Source organism: Orycteropus afer, unplaced genomic scaffold (genome assembly GCF_000298275.1).
Source record: "Orycteropus afer afer isolate SDZICR_OR568_19922 unplaced genomic scaffold, OryAfe1.0 scaffold00018, whole genome shotgun sequence".
Taxonomy (NCBI): domain Eukaryota; kingdom Metazoa; phylum Chordata; class Mammalia; order Tubulidentata; family Orycteropodidae; genus Orycteropus; species Orycteropus afer.
In genome coordinates, this window is record NW_006921605.1 from 4,754,967 (window position 1) to 4,772,499 (window position 17,533).

General features: G+C 49.4%; 1 protein-coding gene across 1 annotated transcript in view; it reads right to left on the reverse strand.

Annotated features, from left to right (window-relative positions):
- The window catches only part of TNRC6C (trinucleotide repeat containing adaptor 6C), a 592,582-nt gene that overhangs the window by 47,158 nt on the left and 527,891 nt on the right, over positions 1 to 17,533 (reverse strand). Inside the window, exon 2 of the mRNA XM_042783563.1 lies at positions 9,005 to 11,602. Coding sequence (XP_042639497.1) covers positions 9,005 to 11,602 — 2,598 coding nt within the window. The remainder of the gene's footprint in view (positions 1 to 9,004; positions 11,603 to 17,533) is intronic.

Consider the following 17,533-nt stretch of genomic DNA (forward strand, 5'->3'; position numbering starts at 1 on the left):
TAATTGGTTTCCCTTTTCTTTGTTGAAGAGGGTCTGTGCAATCCTTCTGCCTAGTCCGCCATCTTGCCCCGCCTCCACATGGAGTATTTTTGATCGCAAAATGAAATGTATTTAAAGGTGAACTTTCAAATTCTACATCAGAGGCTGGCAAACTATCGCTTGTGGACCCAATGGTGTCCAGGGCCTGCTTTTGTAAATAAAGTTTTATTGGGATGCAGCAGGCCCCTAACTTGTCTATGGCCACTCTCCTGCTACAACTCTGGAGGTAAATAGTTGCCACAGAGACCACACGGCCTGCGGAGCTGGAAATATCAACCTCTGGCCTTCACAGAAAACTCTGCTGACCTGTTTCACGTAACTGTCACTCTTGTCCAACGTTATCTTCAGTGCCACGTTTGCAAAACTCAACCCAGCCCGTCTTCCTCCTCCACAAAGCTTCTCCAAGTGTAGTTTCTGGACAAGTGTTATCAACATGCCAGGGGCGCTGAGCAGATTATCAAATCCTAGAGCCCAGCCCAGCCCCACGACATCAGGAGCTCTGTGCTGGGGCCCACCTGAACAAGCCCTCTGGTGTAATGCATCAATTCTCCAAAATTCCAGTTGTTCTGTAATACAATTAATAAGTGGACAGGATTGAACTGGACTAAATAAATCCACAATCATAAGTACAAAATGCAATTTGAAAATGAAATCCATGAAAGTAGGCAAATAAACCCAGGCAAACGTAACTAAAGGCAGGTGGCTTCATTCCACTGTGTGTCGCCCCAGCCTTGGCCCTCAGGACAGCCCTGACCCTCAGGACAGCCTTGGCCCTCAGGACAGCCCTGCCCCTGGCCGGGCCACTGCTGAGCAGAAGTGCTCTTATTAGTCTCGTTTGAGAACCGTGTGTCCAAAGAGGACTGAGGCCCACAGAAAGGGCAGCCCAGAGAACTGAGGTGGCCACGAGGATGGAAGAAGCCTCTGAGACCAGTTAAGCTGCCAGTCGCCACTCTGCGTAAGAGTTGAGTGCAGTGCGGGAGAGGTCTGAACACTGGTCAAGTCAACACTGCACTGGCTGATGGGAGAAGATGAAACTGAGCTTGGTCTGCTCCCTTCTCAGAAACGAGGACGGCAGGTATAAACTTCAGTTCGTTGACCTGCCACAGACGTATCGGTAATGTTCATTTAGAGAGACATTGGAACAGAGCGAACTGCTCAGAGGACTTTAGCCGGTCACAGGCAAACAAAGATTGAGATGCACTTTCTGACTCTCAGTGGTTAGGATGCGCCCTAGCTGCATGGTTGTCAGGAGCTGCCCTCCTGATACTGGCTCTTAGCCACTGTTTCTGCCAGGTACTAAAGTATCTAATACTGAGTTATGAGAACAGGATTAGGAGCTGTGGTGGCACAATGGTTAGCGCTCATTGGTGAACCAAAAGGTTGGTGGTTGGAACCCACTCAGTAGCTCTGTGGAAAGACCTGGTGATCTGTTCCTGTGAACACTACAACCTAGAAAATCCTGTGGGAAACTCTTACACGGAGTTCCCATGGTCAGACTTGACCAAGAGCACCAACCATACAAACAGGAACTACTTAGCAGATAACGCTTCATCGGACAACAGCAGTAGCCTCCTTACTAAACAAATGTTATGCACATGGTAGCCTGGAGCCACTCTTTGACCCGCTGACTGAGTGGCTTTGCCCATGCTCCTGGACTTTTCAACTGGCAGGTGCATCACAGTGACTCTCAGCACCCATTTGGCTGCCTTCCTAGTGCACCTTTCTGTACTGCAGAGGGTGGGAGACGCTCCGTGTCCTTGACTTCTTGCAGTGAGGGTTCCAGATGCGAGGACAGGCATATATACCTAAGCTGCAGCAAATGATGGTGGCTGACTGCCCAGCACAGACAAATCACATGTGTTGTCTACACAGCCACCTTATCCTGGATGGTTCTACCATCACCTGTGTAGGGCTTACTCTCCAGTCAACGAAGGTCGATGGACGCTGAAAAGTGCTGCCTTGGGCCACCCCTAGACAGGACCGCACTGCAAGCTCCTATCAATGGTTCACTGTCCACTTGCAAACAGTTTGCTGTTGACCCTGTGGGACAGGCATTTCCATGAAAATGTGGACAGTGAGACAGGAAGGAAGATTGTCAATGCATGTTCACGAAAACGTGGATGGTAAGATGAGAAAGAAGTTCATCAAGGCAGGTTCGTGAGGATGTGGACGGTGAGATGTGAAGGGAGTCCCTCAAGGCGTCGCCATGAAATCGCAGATGGCGAGACAGGAAGGAAGTCCGTCAAGGTGCTTCCATGAAAACATGGGCACTGAGACGGGACAGAGGTCCCTCAGACAGGCAGCTGACAGCTCAAAGTACAGGACGGGTGAGCACACAGGGTGAAGAATTCCTTGTAAAAAATGTCGGACAATGTTTAGCACAGAAAAAATGTAGGAAGATACGATGTATGTACACTTTATTGTTATTCACGATAGTTGTACTGCAGACCATCATTGAAAACACGGAATTGGTGAGTATCAAGCCAGCGTTCCCAGGGAAACGGTTAAGTTCCCACGAACCTCAACAGCCCACCTTCTCATCTCCAGCGGACCTGCTCAGATTCTGTCTGAATCCTGCCCTGCTCTTGGGTACGTCAGTGACTGACTGACTCGCCCACCTCCTTGCGCCTGAGCTGTCATCACGCCAGCTTTCTTCTTTGCTCTCACACGCAGGGAACACACGTCGCTGTCAAGCATCTTTCAAATCCATTTGTCTCCACCCACTGGCGCCATCAGCACCATAACACTGGCCTGGCTCAGACGCTACTCTCCAGCTTTGCCTGTCGGCCTATGTGTTGTTCATTCCAGGAGGAACAAACGATGCTGTACCAACCAGGTCTGCTTGTTTACTCTCTGCTTCAATTAGTCACTGGGTTTGGGTTTCCAGACCTCTGAACACAATGCAGCGCCTGCATGTGGCCTCAGAGACCCCAGGGCCTTGCCCTGGCTTCTCTTTACAGCTGCTTCTCTCTGCAAGGCTCCCACTATCACACCCTACCTCTCACCCCAACCTTCAGTGAGGCGGAACTCCCCTCTGTTCTTCCAACGTGCTACCTTTTCTTGGCCTCTAGGCCTGCTGACCAACTCCTGAACTACATAAGACATTCATCTGTGCCCACCCAGGAGAACCTATTGCTCTAAGATGTCTTCCCTGCCCACCCCCGGCCCCCCTCCTGACCACATTAAAACCTCAGTTGGGTGCCAGCCTTTGCGCTACTTTCCTGGCTGCTGTGGTGTTGAACTGTTGTTTGTTGTTAGGTGCTGTCAAGTTGTCTCCGACTCACAACAACCCTATGCACAGCAGAACAAAACACCGCCCGGTCTTGTGCCAGCTCCATGATCCCTGCTATACTGGAGTCCACTGCCACAGCCACAGTGTCAATCCACCTCATTAAGGGCCTCCCCCTCTTTCATCAACCCTCCACCTTACCAAGCATGACATCCTTCTCCAGAGAATGGTTCCTTGCGACAACATGACCAAAGCAGGTGAGACGAAGTCTGTTCATTTTTGCGCCCAAGGAGCTTTCTGGCTGCGCTTCCTCCAGGACAGATCTGTTAGTTCTTTTAGCAGTCCATGGTACTCTTAGCATTCTTTGCCAGCACCACAGCTCAAAAGCATCAATTCTTCTTCAGTCTTCCTTATTCAGTGGGCAGCTCTCACATGCATATGAGGTGACTGAAACTATCATGGCTTGTATCAGGCACACCCTAGTCCTCAAGGAGACATCTTTGTTCCTCAGCACTTGAAAGAGGTCTTTCGCAGGCGACTGGCCCAGTACTATCCATCACCTGATGTCCTGACTGCTGCTTCCGTTGGTGTTGATTGTAGAACCAAGAAATGTGAAGTCTTTGACAACTTTAATCTTTTCTTCATTAATCGTGATGCTGCTTACAGGTCCAGTTGTGAGGATTTTTGTTTTCTTTATATTCAGATATAATCCACACTGCAGACTGTATTCTTCAATCTTCATCAGTAAGTGCTTTCAGCAAGCAAAGTTGTGTCATCAGTGTATTGCAGGTTGTTAATGATTCTCCCTCCAATCTTGATGCCACGTTCTTCTGCATATAGTCCAGCTTCACGGATTATCTGCTCAGTATACATATTGAATATGCATGGTGAAAGGACAGAACCCTCATGCACTCCCTTCTTGATTATAAGCCATGCAGTGTCTCCTTGTTCTGTTTGAACGACAGCCTCCTACTCTATGTACAGGTTCCTCATGAATACAATTAAGTGTTCCGGATTTCCCATTCTTCTCAATGGTATCTACAATTTGGTATGATCCACACAATTTAATGCTTTTGCATAGTCAATAAAACACAAGTAAACATCTTTCTGGTATTCTCTGCTTTGAGGCAAGATCCACTGACATCTGCAATGATAGCCCTTGTTCCACGTCCTCTACTGAATCCAGCTTGCACCTCTGGAAGTTCTCTGTCAATATACTGCTGTAACCATTTTTGAATTATCTCCAGTAAGATCTTACTTACATGCAATATTAATGATATTATTTGATAATTTCCACATTCTGTGGGATCACCTTTCTTTGGAATGGGTACAAATATGGATCTCTTCCAGTCAGTTGGCCAGGTAGCTGTCTTCCACATCTCTTGGCATAACCGAGTGAATGCCTCCGGTGGGGCATCTGTTTGTTGAAACATCTCAATGAGTATTCTGTCAATTCCTGGAGCCTTGTTCTTTGGCAATTCCTTCAGTGCAACTTCAATTTCTTCCTTTAATATCATTGGTTCTAGATCATATGCCACCTCGTGAAATGGATGAAGATCGACCAGTCCTTTCTGGCACAGTGACTCTGTGTATTCCTGCCATCTTCTTTTGCTGCTTCCTGCATCATTCAATATTTTGCCCATAGAATCTTTCAATATTGCAACTCAAGGCTTTAATTTTTTCCTCAGTTCTCTCAGCTTGAGAAATGCCAAGTGTGTTCCGTTTTGGTTTTCTAACTTCAAGACTTTGCACATTTCATTATAATAATTGACTTTGTCTGCTTGAGCTGCTCTTTGAAATCTTCGGTTCAGCTCTTTTGTCTTGTCATTTCTTCCATTTGCTCTGGCTACTTTCCGCTCAAGGGCAAGTTTCAGAGTCTCTTCTGTCATCCATTTTGGTCTTTTCTTTTTTTCCTCATTTTTAATGACCTCCTGCTTTCTTCATGGATCATGTTCTTGATGTCATCCCACAATTCTTCTAGTTTTCAGTCATTGGTGTTCAATGCCTCAAATCTATCATTACATGGTCTCTAAATTCCGGAGTGATATATTCAAAATACTATTTTGGCTCTCGTGGACTTGTTTTAGTTGTCTTCAACTTCAAGTTGAACTTGCATATGAGCAGTTAATGGTCTGTTCCACAATCAGCTCCTGGCCTGGTTTTGGCTGAAGATATTGAACTTTTTCATCATCTCTTGTCACAGATGTAGTCAGTCTGATTCCTGTGTACTCCATCTGCCGAAGTTCATGTGTACAGCCGCCATTTATGTTGTTGAAAAAAGGTATTTGCAACGAGTAAGTTGTTGGCCTTGCAAAATTCTATCATGCGATCTCCAACATTATTTCTGTCACCAAGGCCCAATTTTCTAACTACTGGTGATTCTTCTTTGTTTTCAACTTTCACTTTCCAGTCACCAGTGATAATTAACACATCTTGATTGCATGTTTGATCAATTTCAGACTGCAGAAGTTGATAAAAATCTTCAATTTCCTCATCTTTAGCTTTGGCGGTTGGTGCAAAAATTTGAGTAATAGTCGTATTAACTGGTCTTCCTTGTAGGCGTATGGATATCATCTTATCACTGACAGCATTGTACTTCAGGACAGATCTTGAAATGTCCTTTGTGATGATGAATGCCACACCATTCCTCTTTAAATCGTCATTCCTGGATAGCAGATCATATAGTCATCTGATTCAAAATGTCTAAAACCAGTCCACTTCAGCTCACTAATGCCTAGGATATCAATCTTTATGCGTTCCATTTCATTTTTGACAACTTCCAATATTCCTAGATTCATACTTTGTACATTCCATGTTCCGATGATTAATGGATGTTTGCAGCTGTTTCTCAATTTGAGTCATGTCACGTCAGCAGGTGGAGGTCTCGAAAGGTTTACTTTATCCTTATCAGTAAGGCTGATACTACTTTGATGATTCTACTCTGATGATGCTGCTCTTTCCCAGCCATATTTTGAAAGCCTTCTGACCTAAGTGGCTTGTTCTCCTACACTGTATCAGACAGTGTTTCCGGGCTATCTGTATAGCTGCTTTGTATTGTAACAGACAGGGTTTCTCTGCTATTCTTAAGGTTTTCCCAGGCCAATTTTTTGAGAAGTGGATGGCTTCTTCCTTCTTCCTAGTCTGTCTCAGTCTGCAAGCCATGCCAAAACCCGTGCACCATGTGTAACTCTACTGGCATTTGAAACACTGGCGGCACAGCCTCAAGGCTCACAGCAACACACCACCACAGTACGACAAATCGACAGACAAGTCTGTCTCCCTAAGCTTTTCCAAACCTCCCCACCTTCCCCTCACCTGGATCCCTCTGCCACTTGCTCTCTCTCTCCTGGACACCCTGGCTTTCCTTTCCTTTTCCTGCTGCTTGGGGGTCGGGGCTGGGTCTCCCAAAAATACATGCTGTAAATTCTAACCCTGTATCTGTGGCTATAATCCTGCTTGGGAATGACCTGTTACGTCAGTGAGGCACTCTCAGGGAAGGGTGTGTCTCGAGTCCCTCTCTTGACGACGTAAGAGACTTAAATGCAAGTGAGCAGGCAGAGATGTGGAGACAGGTGCTGGGGCACACGAAGGTCAGTGAGGCACCGAGGACAGAAGCTGGGAAGGAAAGAGCCCAGAGAGAGAGGGAGCGTCTCCCCCAGAGCTGGCACTCTGAAGTCAGACGTCAAGCCTCACCAAACGTGGGAAAATGGATTCTGTCAGCAACAGTCGCCCCCTGTGGTCTTTGTTACAGCCCCAAACCAAGCTGTACCCAGTAACTAGACACCGGCCGTGACTGCATGCTCCCCACGGGGGCAGTCCGCTCTCAGGTACAAAAGGAGGTTTCAAGAGAGCACAGTGTCTCACAGTCTGAGAATGTAGCGCAAGGCCTAGCACATGGTGGGGGTTCAATACATATGTTCTGAATGAGTGAAAGGACGCAGGTGGTGCTTCTAGAAGCATCACGTGGAAGGTGCGAGAGGACGAGAAACGGTACAAGTGACAGGGCTCTGTCAGGTGATCATAACTCCTGGGCTGGAGGAAGCCTGAGGCAGTGCTGGATCAGAGGGGAAGTGAGCAGAGGCGGCCAGGTCCCCAGCAGGCTTTTGGTATGAGAGTGTGGTGACGTGCTACAGAGGCTGTCACATCTCCCTCAATGATGTCTGACTGGTGCGAACAATCCGTCAGCCAGACTCACTACACATGACAGCTGATGGGCGGTCAGCATCCACTCTGCTGTGTGAGCCTTTTGAGTGACGGAGGCCCGAGGTTACAGACGCCCTTTCTCAGATCCCAGGCAGGGAGTTCTCTGGAAGCAGGTCAGGTCCCATGTGATTGATGGCTGAGTGACCCTCCATGGAGAAAGGACTGCATCTCCAGCCCATTCTTTATGGTGTGGCCATAAAAGGCAGTGGTGACATAAAACGAGAAGGAATCACCAACACGCTGATCACAAGAAAAGGCTCAAAAGATGGCAACTAACTGGAGGGTATGAACGGAAGTTTCTCCAGAATAAAGCTCAACACTTGGGACTGAGTGTCAAACTTTCTAAGCACAATATGGGGGGTGGGGGGAAGAAATGGCTTTAAGAGAGGCCTTGAAAAACACAGAAAGACTCTAGAGTTTAAGCTCTACCTCAGAAAAATAATGTATGCTTCAGAAAGAAGAGAACGAGACCATGTTACTGGGAGCATGACTTTAGGAACCAGGGAGGAGGACACAGTCTGAACTGTGCACTGGTGAAACCACACTTCAGTAATGATGTAAGTCTGGGCACAAAGAAGTGCCATTCAAGAGTACTCAGAAGGTGGCTGCTCTGACGGGATCATGAGAGAAGGTACCAGACAGAGTGGGAGAAAAAGGAGAATGAAATTCAACTTCACAATAAAGTCCCAACTGAACGGTCTGATAGATACTGGTGGAACCCTGAGACCATGGCCCTTAGCCACCCTTCAAACTTAGAACCATAGCCACTCACTGCGTGACCACCGTCTGGCCACCTGAAGGACAGGGCTACAAAGTGAACCCTAACGTCTGGGAGGAACACGCTCCTCAGAACAATCACTGTACGAGATCAAAAGGGCAGCCTTTGCCCAACAGCAGCATCAAGAAAGCAGGAAGGGGCAGGACACTGGGCAAATGGAACCGGGGAGACCCAAGGTGGACTGGGGAGGGCACTGACACAGTGGGACTGCAACCACTGTCGGAAGGATCGGATCGGAGTAAGCTGCTGAGAGGGAGGCTCATTTGTTTTGTAAACTTTCACCTCAACCACAATAAAACATTTAACAGACAAACAGAAGAATGAGGGTAAAATGAGAAGAAATTTACATCAGTAATAAAAAGACGCACTCGCCAGCGGTCACACGAGTCATAACCTGGAAAGGAACACGGACAAGTTAAGATGAGTGGGGTGAAGGCACCTATGTTCCAGTTCACTTAAAAAAAAAAAAGCTGATGATATACACCATAAACACAATTTCAAAATGGACTGCCTGATCGGGGAAAAAGATCGTGGAGCTGGGAAACCTCGTTCTCCGGTGGGTGCCGATGCTCCCTTTCCTGGGTCAGGTGATTCGAGAACTGGCCCAATTCCCCCTGGATGACACTTAAACACAGCATGACAGCACCAAAGGGTGCTTGCACCACTCCCAAGTCGCTTGCTATTAAAACACTCCTCAGAAGACTCATGTGCCCGTGACTTTTTGCTCGTGAAGGAACACAGAGCTCCTCTCCTACCTGAACCGAGCAGCGGGGGCCGGCTGAGCTGCGTGCTGGCCTGGTGTGCGGGTGGCGTCTCCACCACGCTCGTGCTGTTACTGGTGGTGGTAGTAGTGGTGGTGGGGGTGGTGGGGGTGGTACTGCTCTGGATGACCGGGTTGTTTCGGTCCCACATGTTTACAGTTTTATTGTTGTAGTTGCTCGGGTCACCCCAAGCTGAGGTACCGTCGTCAATTTCCATTTTGCGTCGGATGGAGGGTGGAGAAGGTTCCTCCCAGCCAGTGGCTTCCCCGCTGTCCTTCTGTTTGACTGCTACTGGCCCCCCGATCCACCCTGTTCCTGTCTGTTTGACAGAAGCAGCTCCTCCCCAGTTACTCGCATTGCTGTCTTGGGGTTTGTTAGTCCAGTTCTGTTGGGGACCAGTCTTTAAAGATTCCCCCCAGCTTGTACCTGGATTAACCTTTGCATTTGTGCCACTGCCCCACCCACTGGTCCCAGTCCGCGGAGCGTCACTCCAACCTGACCCGGACCTACTGGTGTCAGCATCCCAGCCAGATCCGTTTTTCTTCCCATCCCCCAGGTGTCCGAGGACGGACGCTGAGTCTGCCCAGTCGCCCGCCCCTGCACTCCAGGCTGGGTTGGATTTCTGTCCATCTCCCCAGTTTTGAGATTTGGGTTTCTGAGGCTCACCCCAGGTGGGGGACTTGTCCTCCTGGCTGGCGGTCCCACTCCAAGCGTGACCGCCCTTGGCAGCAGCAGCATTGGTCACAGCAGCAGAGCCCATCGAGTCTCCCCAAACCCCTGGGCCGTGTGGCGCTCTGCTGCTGCCGTCTCCCCAGCCTGCGTGTGCTGGCGCAGCAGCGGGAGGTGAGCTGGCCCACCCAGATACTGAAGAGGTATTTGCACTGTTCGTGACGGACCCATCGCTCTTGCCCCCTGAGTGTGACGGCGGAGTAGCTGCACAGCCCCAGGCCTCTGTCCCGTTGTCATTTTTCCTCTCAGACCTAGGGGATTCTTCAAATTCCCAGGCAGTGTTTTGCTTTACAGGAGTCTGTCCCCAACCAGTGTTAGACAAGACTCTTGGGTCAAGATCGTTCCTTGGCAACTGGATGTGTCCTTGGTCGGCACCCCCTTTCTCTCGCCTGCGGCCTTCCGCAGTTCCTTCCCTCCCAGCGCTTCCTTCATGGTGATGGCCGGAACCGTCACTGCTTCCTTCGCTGGTGGTCGTTCCAGAAGACGCAGCTTTGGCCCAAGAGGTCACCTGTTCACCACTGGGCGGCAGGGTGGGGCTCTGGCCACTAATGCTGGCACTGTCCCACCCTGCTGGTCCTTTCCCACTGATGTCATTACTGGAATGCTGGTTTGGGGGCTTTCCCCATTCCCCATTCACACCATTGGAGGTGCTTCGGCTGGGGTGGCCCCAAGCTCCCGACGGAATATGGCCAACACCGCTGTTACCGCTGCCCCTTCCCCAAGCTAGTATTCCAGGACCAGCAGGCGGTCCTGAGTCCCAAGCACTTCCTCCATTTCCTTCCTTCTGCACAGCACTAGTGGATCCGTTTTGTTTAGCACTTAATGCTGAGTTCACAGTGTCTCCATTCCCCTGACTGAACCCAGAATTGCTATTTCCTGTGGTAGGGTTACCTGGGGACAGTCCCCACACAGAACTGCTTATTCCTTCACCCCCAGCCCCACTGACTTGAGAAGCTGATGATCCGTTAGCACCAGGAAGGCCTTGCAGGTGGGGCGGGATGATGGCTCCCATACCAACAGCCATCCCCCAGTTCGGCAGTCCGTTTGTCTGCACTGCATTGATGGGGTTTGGTGAAGAGTTCATGGGGTTAGTGTTATTTGGTCCATCAGAGTTAAGGTTCTGAGGTTGTACACTGAAAGACACATTCTGGGACGTGGATGTCTGTGGTTCTGTGCTCTCCTGCGGCAGCAAGTTTCCCCAAGCACCTAACGTGCCTGTTGGGTTCCCATTCTGGTTGCCCAAGTTTTGACCTATGGCACTGACCGGACTACAAATACTGGAAGGGTTGCCTGTCGCCACGTTTGCTTCATGTCCAAGTACAGGCCAGGCAGCTGGGTTGGCATTAGGATTAAGGTTAAGATTAATGCCAGCATTGGAGTTGGAAGCACCCCAGCAATTCTGACTTCTCCCATCTCCAATCATGTTGTCCATCTGTCCATCCCCACCACTGATGGAGCAGTGAGCGAGACCAGAGCTGGAGCCTGTGGCTACACCCCAGACGCGGGCTGAGTTTCCGTTGCCGTTGGCCCCGCCTGCTCCAAGGGCACTCTGATTGGAAGTGCTTTGGATGAGTGCACCGCTGCTGCCATTGCTGCCACCTGTCCTCTTTGTGTGTCCTGGGAAGCTGCCCTGGGCACTCCCTGTAGCCATGCTACTGTTTTCCGAGCCACAGGGGGAGGCAGAGTCAGTGTCCACAGCACATTCTGAGGCAGGCTCCGTCTCGGCTCCGGCAGGCCCCGCCTCCTTGCCAGTCCTGTCTACGATCACTTTATCCCAGCTGCAGTTGGCTTCGCTTCGGTAAGTGGGCTGCTGTCCCCAGTGGGGACTCTCATAATGATCCGCCAATCCACTGTGGCTGAGATCTGAAAAAGATGAAACAAAACACACAATGAGATCTGCCTGCCACCCGTCAAGGAATCCATTGCCAGAGAAATCTCTGGGGCAGCTCTTCCTGTTCAATTCGGAGCGACAAATGCTAAAAAATGACTTGAGAACAAAAGTTATGAGTCTTCTGAACAGCTCCATTTGAAGAAGAGGTAGTGCTTTGTGAATTCTATGAATACCTACCACTCCACCATACTATTTGTTACCCCTCCTGAGAAGGTCGACAATGCACACACGCACGTGAGCATCTCTGGGGACGTGGAAAGCATTTGTAGGAAAGAAAGCTGTTCAACTTGAGTGTAGCAGGTCCCAGACTGATGGGACTACGCACACCTGCAAACACCTGAGAGTCTGGAAAATGCTGGCAAGGACACCAAGTCCCAAAGGACTTGAACACAAGCTGGAGGTTTTCTAGGACACCGACCCTGCCAGTGCCCTGCGGTGCCACCAGAGCACTTCCACTAGGAAAGAACAGTAAACGCATCGCAGAGTCATGTAACAGAGACCCCAATGTTTGTCTGTTTGTTTTCTGGGGGGGGTGGCGAGGGAGAGAAGAAAGCGAGAAAGGAGGTATGACAGAATGTAACCTTCTGTGATCCAGGTCACCAAGGATCAGAAACACCCAGGTCGTTCCCTTTGCCCCATGCTCTCTCCTTCAGCAGTTACAGCTCATCGGAGTGCTGCATATCAACAGGGACATTGCTACCCACAGCTCATGTCTGATTGGCTGAGGGTCCTTCCTCCACGCATGTGCTATACCCTGGAGGAACAGCCTTTCCTTGGAGACACCAGAATGATTTTATATGGTATCTCCCTGCAGTGGTGACATCGCCTCACTCTTGGGATCCTTTTAAAAGATCCACTACTTAGTATTTGCCTTCTATGTATGACCCCCCAGACTAAGTATTTCTAACATCGTAACCACCTTACGCTCTGATCAACTACTCAGCCGACTGCCTGAAGCAAGTATCCTTCAAGAAGTGAAAGCAATGTAAAACATCACTGAGCCCATGCAACAACACACTTAGAATTTCTTGACAAAGCTTCTTAAACAGTATGGTCAACAAACAAACTGCAACCCATCACTTTCAGATGCTTGTCATCACCATATCCTCCTCAGATTTACCCTGACAATCTTATCTGGGGGAAGTAAAACACGCATTTCCCACAGGACACCTGCTTCAGAGTTTGATGGCGCTAACGAGGCAGAAAGGAAGCATGCCAGGAACGAACGTGAGTGTCAGAATGAACACACTGAGCAGGTACAAGCCTTTACAAACCACTTTTTTTTTTTCTTTTTTTAGGATTTGGGTGAAGATTTACAGAGTAAATTCACTTTTCATACAGCAGTTCACATATACTTTGTCTCATGTCATTGACCAAAATTTACAATGCAGCAGCTCCCCTCCCACTTCCTCCCCATAGTTACCTCCTCCCAGTGTCCATCCCTTCATACTCTTCTGCACCCTGAGCTATCTCCCTGTGCATAAGCAGCCCTTCCTTCTCCCATGATTGTTCTCTCCAGGGCGTGTGTCTACTTGAGGTAAATGTTTAACTCACATGCCTGTACTTTGTTTGGCTGGAAACCACAGTTGTGGGTTCAATTCCAGACCTGAAGGGCAGCTAGGGGCCATAGTCTCAGTGGTTACACCAGGCTCCATTCGACCAGCAAACCTGGTTTTACAAACCACTTTTGCTGCCTGAGTTCAAAGGCATGTGATAAATTTTAAATGACGGTGGGGGTGGTGTCAAAGCCAGCAGATCATTCCAGGTCAAAGAGCTACAGGGAAACACGAGATGGAACCTGAGCCGTGCAAACCACTGCAGAACATTGCCGTCAAACGCCGGGATCACTCTGTAGCCCTGGGTTATGAGATCGCCCCGCCCCCCCCCGGTGTTGCACAGATTATAGAAACTGTCTTATATAAAAGTAATTTAGAGATAAACTGAACCATTCATCCCTTAACATGGGAAATGGGACCAAGTTAATGAAACAGAGGTGGTCGCTCGTCGCCAGTTCCCTCTACAGGTGTCTCCCTTTCCCGAGGACAGGGTTCCCAGGAGGCGGGCTGAGTGGGCAGCAGGGAGGCCACTCCGGAGGTTAACAACATGGCGCGCGACAGTGTTTCCTCCGGACGGGAGGACCTCGAGTGAGGCACCCTGCACACACAGCACCACCTCCCCATCAGCCTGCTGGAGAGGGCTCGCGCTCAGATGGGAGTTTACTTTGAGAGCGTAAAGCCTGAGGATTCCTTGGCTCTCCTAAAGTATTATTTAAATTTTGTTGCTGAAGCTATACACAGCACAAGGTACACCAATGTAACAGTTCCTACACGTCCAATGCAGTGACTTCGGTCACAATCTCCAAGTTACGCAACCCTCTCACCTTCCTTTTCCAACGGTTCCGTAAACTCACTGCCTCTGAACCTCCTATCCACCCTTTCAAGTAGCTGTTGTCAACTGGCTCCCATATAGTTCTTAAAACTGTGCACACACGCACACACCAAAGTGTGCAACAGAATCACACTCAGTGCTCAAGCAGTACTGTAGAGCGTAGGAGTTAGATGACAGGTTTGCAAACCGGCTTCTATATATCCTACACATGTAAAACCCTGATGAACAGCAAGGACAATATTACAAGCAACTGAAGGAAGGAAGGACCAGCCGATAAATGCTGTTGGACAACTGGCTAGCCATACGGAAAAAATAAAAGTAGATTCCCACCTCATGTCACACAGAAAAAAGAAACCCCAGACAGATGAAAGACTTAACTGGGAAAACAGAAGCCTTTTCAAGCTTGAGAGAAAAACACAGGAGGTATTTCTAAGACTGTGGGCACTGCATCTTCTTACTGAAGACATAAAAGCCCAAGCAGTAACTATCGATTGACGGGACTATGCTGATGTTAAAAGCATCGTAGACAAAAGCTATCAGATAAAGGAAGCTGGAGAAGAAGCCACAGACAAGGAGAAGACAGGACACGAAGGACACTTATCAAAGGAACACGGATCCTTCCCATCAGGAAGGAAAGACCCGCCAGCAACACAACAAGGGGAGAAGGGAGGAGCAGCTACACCGGAGCACAGCAACCTGGAGCCGGCTCTCAGCCCTCAACAGCTAATGCTGAACTACTTGTAGAAAATTCCAGAACAAAATCATCTGTGTAGGACAGTGGACTGTGTCGGCATTATTGCTGTACAACATTTGTTTTTTAAAGAAAACACTCACTGGGTTTGATGGGGCCCTTAGAGCGCCCCTCAACTCTCAAATTTGTGATTTTGTCCTGGAATTTTCTACAAGTATTTACGGTTAAAACACAAAACTGTAAATAATAAATACAACTCCCCAAAAGCAAGCCAAACCATTTAGTTTTCAATTTCATGAGATGATAAAATGCCAGAGCATTTCTGTTGCTGGTAAGAAAAAAAAAAAAAAAAAAACGAAAAAAAAAAACCCCTCTAAGTCTTAATATTTATTTGAGTTACATTCCACAACAGTCTGTGAGGAAAAACAATTTCTAAATTTCCCTATGACGTAGTCAGACAACAACGTAAGTGATGACTAGTAACGGAACCTGAAAAGGGAAGACAGACATCAAAGCAGAGGGGACTTGGGTTGGGACCAGGGAGGACGCTCTGCACTTGGGCCAGTCCCTCTGCCCTGAAAGCTTTCTAGAAACACAGAAGGACCAAGGAGCAAAGGCCAGCTTTGACATTAAGGAGACTATCACACGAGAAATAATATTTTTTTCCCCCAAAATCCAAACTGTAAGAAAACTTTAGTTGCTGGAGTATTAAGTCTCCTGGGCGTGGAGACGTGTCTGCAGTCTGGGCTGATCCTAGCAGGTAGGTCCATCTTCTGGACACACACAGCTACCACAGTGAGAGAGTTCCTAGGGTTCAGATGAAGAGTTCAAGTACAGCAAGATCAATACCAATGTGGTGCTACTGGTAGGAAGCAGTCATTCCAGAAAGGCACACGTCCAATGTCAGAGACAGCAGAAGCAAGAAGCTGCCGTGCCTGGTGAGTTTCCCCACAGGCCATCTCCAGAACCATTTCACTCACAACCAGACGTTCTTCTGGTCCGTGGGCCAAGCTCCCTGCATTTCTTGATCCCATTGTAAGAGCCTTCTAACAGGTTTTCTCCACACCCACTTACCCCTGTCCCCTCCACCGTGCTCTCAACAGTGCAACACAGGCTTCCCCAAAAGGACACCCAACTACTCATAAACCCATTTATTCCAAACGGTTCTCCGTGGAAAGAGATGTCCTCGCGTGCCTCAAAGGTCCTCGGCTCACCCCGGACACCTCATTTCAGTCCTTTCTGCCCTTGTCCTGTGCTCCATGCTACAGAGACCTCCCTTCAGGGTCTTGAGGCACCACCTGCCCTCACCCTGCACCTGCCAGGGCTCTGAAGACGCTGCCCCTGCCGGGACTCAGTGCCTGCTCTTCCTGCCTGTCTCCACTCAGTGGGGCTTCAGCTGGGGGTTTCCCCCATTAGGCCACCGCTACGTTCAGTGCAACAGCTGTCCTTTCCTTTCCGTCCTCTGCTCCAGGTGTCGGCAAACCTATCCCGTGAAGGGCCGGATGGTAAATACCGCTTTGTGGGCCATCCGGTCTCTGTCACAATCACACAATTCAGCTCTTAGAGGATGTACACACATGAGCATGGCTATGTTCCAATAAACCTTTATTTACAAGAGGCCAGATCTGGCTTGTGGTTCACAGCGTGCCAACCGGGTTTTAACTATAATCAATACCAGCATGTGCCTAGGATGGAGAGGCACTGTGCTGGGGACACAGTCAGCAGGACAGAAGAATGCCTTCTCGCACAGAGCAAACCTGGCGTGAGTTATCCGAGTGCCTGCTTATCTGTCCTCTCCCACCAAACGGCGAGCCCCACAGAGGCGAGGACAGCCTGCAGTTTAGTGTATCGCCAGTGCCGAGAGATGTCCGTTCAGAGAGGTGGCTCAAGCAGTGCACGGACGACCAGGAAAGCAGTTTCCTGCTAACACACAAAGGCGAGCAGTGCTGCCGAAGCCATCGGCCCCGTGCAAGGCTGTGTGGATGTGAGCTTCCTCTGCTGACCAGCAACTGCCTTGGCTAAAAGTATTCACAATGTTGTAGGAAGGAAACTCAAAGTTTAAAATCATTGTTTGTTAAAAGAAAGTAGAGCTGAAGAGTACAAACGTACATCTAAAACATGGGTCCCTCCAGATGAAAGCCCTGTCATGGAAGTCAGTGAGAAGCGGCAGCATTTCACTCAAACCAAGCACAAATGCCCAGCTGGTGTCCTGCCTCTCGTCAACCTCCGGTCTTCTCAGGCTCCCAGGCAAGTGGTAGCCTTGAGGCGACCTTCCCTGGCACATCTGTCACAGGACAGTAGGGAGGAGGCGACAGCCACCCCACTCGCGTCCAGGCCGCAGCACTGACTTCCACACGCCTGGCCTGCTGTGCTGGGGACGCTGCCATGCCCGACCCTTCCTACCCCACCTCAGCTGCAGTCCCGCTCTTCACTTCTTGACTCTCCAACCACATCAGAATCGCCTGGTCCCCAAACTGAGTTCACGGAAAGCTCAGTGGATGCAGACGAGACACACACAAAGGAACAAAAGCTGTTCCTGGGCCTCTCCTACCACTGCAAGCGCCCTCCGCAGGGACACCCTCCCCGAAGATGCAGACCCAGGACCAGACCTCACACTCAGTGCTGCTCACCATCAGAAAGCGTCATTAAGCAGAACACTGCATCATTTTACTCTCATTTTTGGGGGTGGGTGGGGAATCAACCGATACAGGAGCCCTAATGGCAGAGTGGTTAAGCACTCCATCGCTAACCAAAAGGTCAGCAGTTTGACCCCTCCAGTCACCGTGCAGGAGAAAAGATGTGGCAGTCTGCGTCCATAAAGACT